Below are 6,000 nucleotides of genomic sequence, written 5' to 3' on the forward strand. Positions count from 1 at the left end.
CCATTATTTTACAGTGCAGATCAATTCAAAGTGTGCAATCCAGTCCTTTCACAAAACATAAAATGTACATTTATTTTTTTTAAAAAAAAACCTCATACGAAGAAAAATGATTTAATGCAGAAAATAGAAATAAAGGAGAATATTTGTCGCTCCGGGTTGAAATGAGGGGGTGCTCTCTCAGCTTGCTTTGTTTTCTTGCAGATGTTTTATTACCCAAACTAGGTAACATCATCAGTGCTATTACCACTAAGAAAACAACCAGGTTCAGAGAGCACCAAGACCCCACAGAAAATACTGTAAGAGAAGAATAAATCATAAAACTCTAGTGCTTATTAACAAATAGTTTCTTGTTTATTAGATTTATATACCACCTTTTGTACAAGAGCTCAAGGCAATATATACAGTACACCACCCAATTGAGATAGGTTTGGTTGACAAAGAATGACTCGTTCAATATATCGCTCAATAGTGAGCTTCTGTAGCTGAGAGTAGACTGCAACATGGATCTCCACTTCCTAGTCCAGCACTTTAAACATACCACATTTTTCAAACTAATACAGCTGTGCAAAAAGGACCAGTTCCACATTTCATTTACTTTTAGAAATGAATGTGAACTTCTTTAAATACTCTACTACATTTACTGATCTTGATTTTTAAAAAAACCATTCATCTTAATAATCTAGAGTGAACAACTGATTAATAGAGCTGTTCATCAGTCATAGTTCAATGGAGCTAAATTGCTATATGGAGGATCTTCTTTGCAATCCAAATAATAATGAAAAATACTGTTATAGATTATTAACAGGAACTCACAATAGAAGTGTTTCCCATTGCATGTATACTCAAATTGATATATTAAATTATATTAAGTACTATTCAACTATTTCACACTGGTTTACTAAAACCCAGGCTGAAAAAAATGGATCAATGCATAAGACTTAATTCTCCAGAGAAGGCTTTAATGGTGGGAAAAGCAGATTCAAATAGAAGAGGACAACAGCTGCAAGATGGATGGACTCAGTTACAGTGGCAATGGGTACATTGTTTCAAGACCTGAAAACACTAACATAGGGACAGACTAGCATGGAAAAAAATCTATCTGAATGGTCACTAAGTTACCACTAACTTGATGGCATGAAAATTTAGATAATAAAATTGGCAAATTATCTGATAAAGCTGACCTTTGAAGTTAGTTCATTTTGCTCCAATATCTAATCTTTAAACCAAGATAAAAACATTTTGCTCTTTGTCAAAATAATACTGCTTTTCTTAACAATCAATTCTGCATACTGCATAAGAGCTTTCTGATGTAAAACTCTATGTTTTTGCTGTAGTGCTTAAATTTTGGCCACCTTTATTCCATTAATTTGATATTTTATTGTAGAATTATCATTGAAAGATGAGTTACATAATATAGTCACACAATGGGACAGTAGTCAATCTCTTTCCTGAATCTTCTTTGTATGTGTTACAAAAATTCACTACTTCCTACCATTTCTGCCCAAAGATTTGATTGGATGGACGAGACCTCAGGATTCTATTTAGCCGGGGAGGGGGTGGTGGTGGATTATATCCACCAGGTACAATTCTTCAAAACAGAAGCCATTTTTAATCCCTAACAAAAGAACATTGGTTCTATGAGATTTAAGCATCTAGGATCTAATTCTAAAACAGAAAATATTACCTTCCTTCCAGTGTATAGTTTACATGGTATTCTTTTTCTTCTAAACTATAAACTTCTACAGGATTCTATTATTTCAGCAAGGCTGATTCCCAGGCATGTTTTATAGTATTATGAATATAACTCTGAGCATTTTTTTTCTAAAAAAACTTATGTATCATTGTATTTCCTAGTTTTTAGAACTTTCATCATGCAATGCTATACATACCTCAATTGAAAAAAAATCACTGAATTCAGTGAAGCTTGCTTATCAATATTAGGGTAACAGCTATATTCTCTTATTGTTTTATATAGCTGTTTTATATATACTGTTTTATATATTGGCAATCATGATGTGCTTTCACTGGAGAAAGGACATGGGTGGGGGTCAGAGCTATGAGGTCTTATTTAATTCTTACAGTTTTAAAAGTTAGTTGTATAGTCAGATGAACATTCTCTGAGTGGCATAAAAGCATGATACATGAATACTCAGGAATAAATCTCAGACTCCAATAGTAGAGGCTTAAACCAGTAGAATTGCAAAAAGAATGTTGAACTGCGGTTTCAAAACAAATCTCCTTAATTCTTATTCTGCTATAAACTTTGGAAGACAGGTAAGCAATGGATCAAAATTGCTCTGCTTATTTCATAGCAGACATTGCAAGAATGAAGGGGAATGAAACTACTATTCAATCTTATAAAGTGATACACCAACAAAATGACAGAAACAAGATTAATATATTTTACACTGAGATATAGGATATCTGTAAAAAATCCTAAACCCTTATGTCCCTATGAATAAAATGGTTCTCTGTTACCTTTTAAAATACTACTTTCAGAGACCAAAGGGCCAATTCCTAATCTGCTCAGTGGTATATTATTCTTCAGGATAAGTGAGATAAAAATCTAATAAATATAAAAACACAATCAGAAGATCATATCATTATGTCATAAGTGAGTGTTGAGGAAAAGGATGGCCATCTGAATGAACTGTTTAACATCAACTCTAAACAATGCAGGATTTAAAAGATAAAACATATACTATAAAACTATTTGCCCAATCAACAGATTTTTAATTCATTTATATTAAATAAGATGAAGTACGGGTGGGAGATGACAGATTAACATATGAATTCATACTTGAATTGATTCCTGCCCCAAATCCACTTCATATCTTACAGTACTCTCTTCCAGTATTTAAGATTGCCTTAATTTCAAGCCTGAACAACGCCTTTAAAATGTAGTCCTTGGTTGCTTGTATGAATGTGATACAACTGACCCCTACTGGCTCCAGAGATAGTTGCTAAATTTGTGTTACCCATTCATACTGAAGAAAAATGCAATATACTTTTGGCAATATTGCTTCAGTGATAAAAATGTCATCCCATTTATAACCAATACCAAGAGTACAGTAGGCAGAATGTATCAGTGCAACTGAGTGGAAGAAATAAAATTAAAACTATACTCACTTACCTGGAAGTAAATCAAGTTAACAAATTTAGTTCCAAGTTCTAATTTAGTTCATTTACAGAATAGTAATTAGGTGAGATTTTAGTAATTAGTACTTTAGAAATGAGATAGAAATAAAGTGCTGCAATAAAATGAGCTATAGGAAAAATTCTAGAAAATATAGGATATACATTTTAAGATGAAAAAATATCACTACAAATCCAGAGTTAAATTTAAAAATAAGTCTGAAATAAAAGCATATATTCTGCTAAAACATCATATAAGTATAATTAAGTGTCCCTGTCCAAATGTCATTCTTCTGGTTCTTCCAAAGTACATGTAATACAGCATATTTATTAAGTTTTGTCAGAAAACAGTGAAATGTGGCCCTAAATACAAGCAAGTAGCATAAAATATATGTCCAAACAATACAGTCCCTTGGAAACACTTCTGCTGATCTTTCATTATTTAATTTTGAAAAACAATCAGTGAGATTTAATGGTGATTAATTGTGGAATTCAATATAGTATACTAGATGTTCCACTGAACATCCTGTCTGAACTTGTCTTAACATGCCATTCAGACACTTGCTTCTCCATATATCAGTCTCACTAATAAATCTGTAATCACTAACTCCATTATAGAGGAAGAAATGTTTACTACTGTGGAAGAATAGGAGATACAAAAGATGATTTCTGCATATGTTTTAATATTAACCACACCTTAAGAACTATCAAGTCACTAGTGATTAGTACAGTATTCCACTTCTTACTCTTCAATCGAGAGTGCAAAAATGGTAAAAAAATATGTGCTTTGCTTAAGGTTTCAAGTATTCTTTCTATGGTTTTGCTTATCCACGCAGTAGGTGCTCGGAGTTACTTTGCATACTGCGCTTAAAAGAATGAGATATGTTCGCTTGATCAAATTCCTTCATATGGAGTTCGAGAATAAACTTTTGCATAAAAGGGACAAAGAGGTGGTCCCTTCCCTCTGGTCGCTTAAAAAAAAAAAAAAAGCCCTTCGTGGATTTTGGAGCAGGCTGTCGCAGAATTGAACAGGTGAGTTTTTTTGCAGCAGTTAAAGCGCTGCATTCCAGATGTGGTGCGGTTCTGTTCTTAGCCAGAGACGCGATGCCTACGAGAGGACGAGCCAGCCAGACTGGAGAGCGCCTGGCTTTTTTCTTTGCCGATGAGTCGAGTCTTAACTCCGGACAAAAGGAGGAGGAAAGGAAGGTTCCGAGGCGGCTCCGTCCTCTTCCTCCTGCACACGCCAAACCCCGGGCCCTTACGAGGCTGGCGAGTGGTACCCACAAAGGCCCATCCCACCGCCGCTCGCCGGACGGCTCGTTTTGTGCCTCATTCTCGCTCCCAGGTTATCCCACCCGGTTCTAGCGCGGGATGTGGGGGGCGGGAGAAAGGGCGGAGGAGCCTCAACAGCCGAGGGCGGCGGCGGCAGCGGTAGCTGCAGCAGGCAAGTCCGTCACCTCCACTCAGGGAGGCAGCGGCTTGCCTGGGTCGGGCCGGGGATCCGGGAGCGGCTCCGCCGGGTTTTGCCTCGGACCCGCCTCACCCTTTCACAGTGCGCGCGGCCGCGGGCGGCTGCTGCCTGTAACAAAGAACAGGCGGCGTGGAGGACGCGAGCGGGACGGAGGGGAGGGAGGAGCAGGCGGCAGGACGGGCGGAGAAGGGACCCCACCGCGCCGCCCTGGGAAACTCCACGAGTGGAAAACGGCTCACCGGCACTGGGTCCCGCGCACGGGGCAAGGAGCAGTTCCTGGGAGTAAGAGAGAGACGTGGATCAAGGCGGGGGCTTGGCATTACCTGTTTTTGGAATGTTGATACCCGGATCGAGTCCGGACTCCAGGTTCCGATCCGAGCCGGAAGCCACGTGCCACCGGAAGCTAACGCGTAACGTCGCAAAGCATCATGGGAATTGTAGTTCAGGGGGGATAAAAGTTGGGCTGCTCGAACCAGATAGACGAAAAAGCTGGCAACTGTCAGCCAAGTTGATTGGTAGCACAGAAAGGAAAGGGGCGAATTACTGCCTTAGTAGCTGCTGTATGGACATTACCACTGATTCGATTACAGCCATTCCATATTGAAGTCCGGGAGAAATTCTGGCATTAACAGAATGCGAAGGCACAGACTTGGTAATAAAAGTGGATTACTAAAAGCTGTAGAATGAATAAAAACTGATTACGTCCAACTTTTGATCAAGCAGATGAATGTGATGAAACTAGTTTGTATTAGTTCCTTCAAGTTACCAGCAAATGTCAACTATCACTGGAGACTTGATTTTAAAGTAGGAGAATATGACTTGAGTGGCATTCAGAATGGAGCTGTAGCTATAGCTTTTAGTTCCATTTCTGTAATTAGGATCTAAATTGAATGAATAAATAAATCCCAATTAAACTGTTATTTCATGAATGTGTTGTGTGTCTCAATATGTCCATGGAGCAATACATGACTTCCAGACTGAAGGCTCATTTTCATCACTGTTAAGTATAGCACAAAGGCATCCCACTATTTTTAGACCACAGATCCTCAGTGAGACAGCTTTTTCATTATGGAGACAACCTTAATTTGTCCACAGTTGTTCCCATTTTAAATCAGACTTTTCTATTTTCTCCTGACACAATCCTTGATGTATGAACAACTACTACAGTGCATATCATTCATATTGATGGTCAGAAGCTCATATTTGATAGTACCTACTGATCAATTTAAGCTATTGGAGAGGGGGGAACCTGCCCTCTGGTTATCAAGGTCCAACTTCCATGTCCATTCCAATTGGCAGAAGAAACAACTTCTGGATTCTACAGAAGCATCTGCCCCATAATACTTGACCTGCACTTCTACCTTAGGACCTTCTATCAAAAAATAAATTTTTAA

General features: G+C 38.2%; 1 protein-coding gene across 7 annotated transcripts in view; it reads right to left on the bottom strand.

The window, feature by feature from the left end:
* The window catches only part of PRDM15 (PR/SET domain 15), a 48,177-nt gene extending 43,055 nt beyond the window's left edge, over positions 1-5,122 (bottom strand). For 5 of the 7 annotated variants that reach the window (XM_058185510.1, XM_058185513.1, XM_058185509.1 and 2 more), the window contains exon 1: positions 4,846-5,122. In XM_058185510.1, coding sequence (XP_058041493.1) covers positions 4,846-4,926 — 81 coding nt within the window. In that variant the 5' untranslated portion in view covers positions 4,927-5,122. Of the gene's footprint in view, positions 1-2,478; positions 2,541-4,845 lie in introns of those variants that run through there. The other 2 variants (XM_058185511.1, XM_058185512.1) reach the window with 2 other exon arrangements.
* Positions 5,123-6,000: the final 878 nt, after the last annotated feature.

The sequence above is a fragment of the Ahaetulla prasina genome, chromosome 5 (assembly GCF_028640845.1).
Source record: "Ahaetulla prasina isolate Xishuangbanna chromosome 5, ASM2864084v1, whole genome shotgun sequence".
Lineage (NCBI taxonomy): Eukaryota > Metazoa > Chordata > Lepidosauria > Squamata > Colubridae > Ahaetulla > Ahaetulla prasina.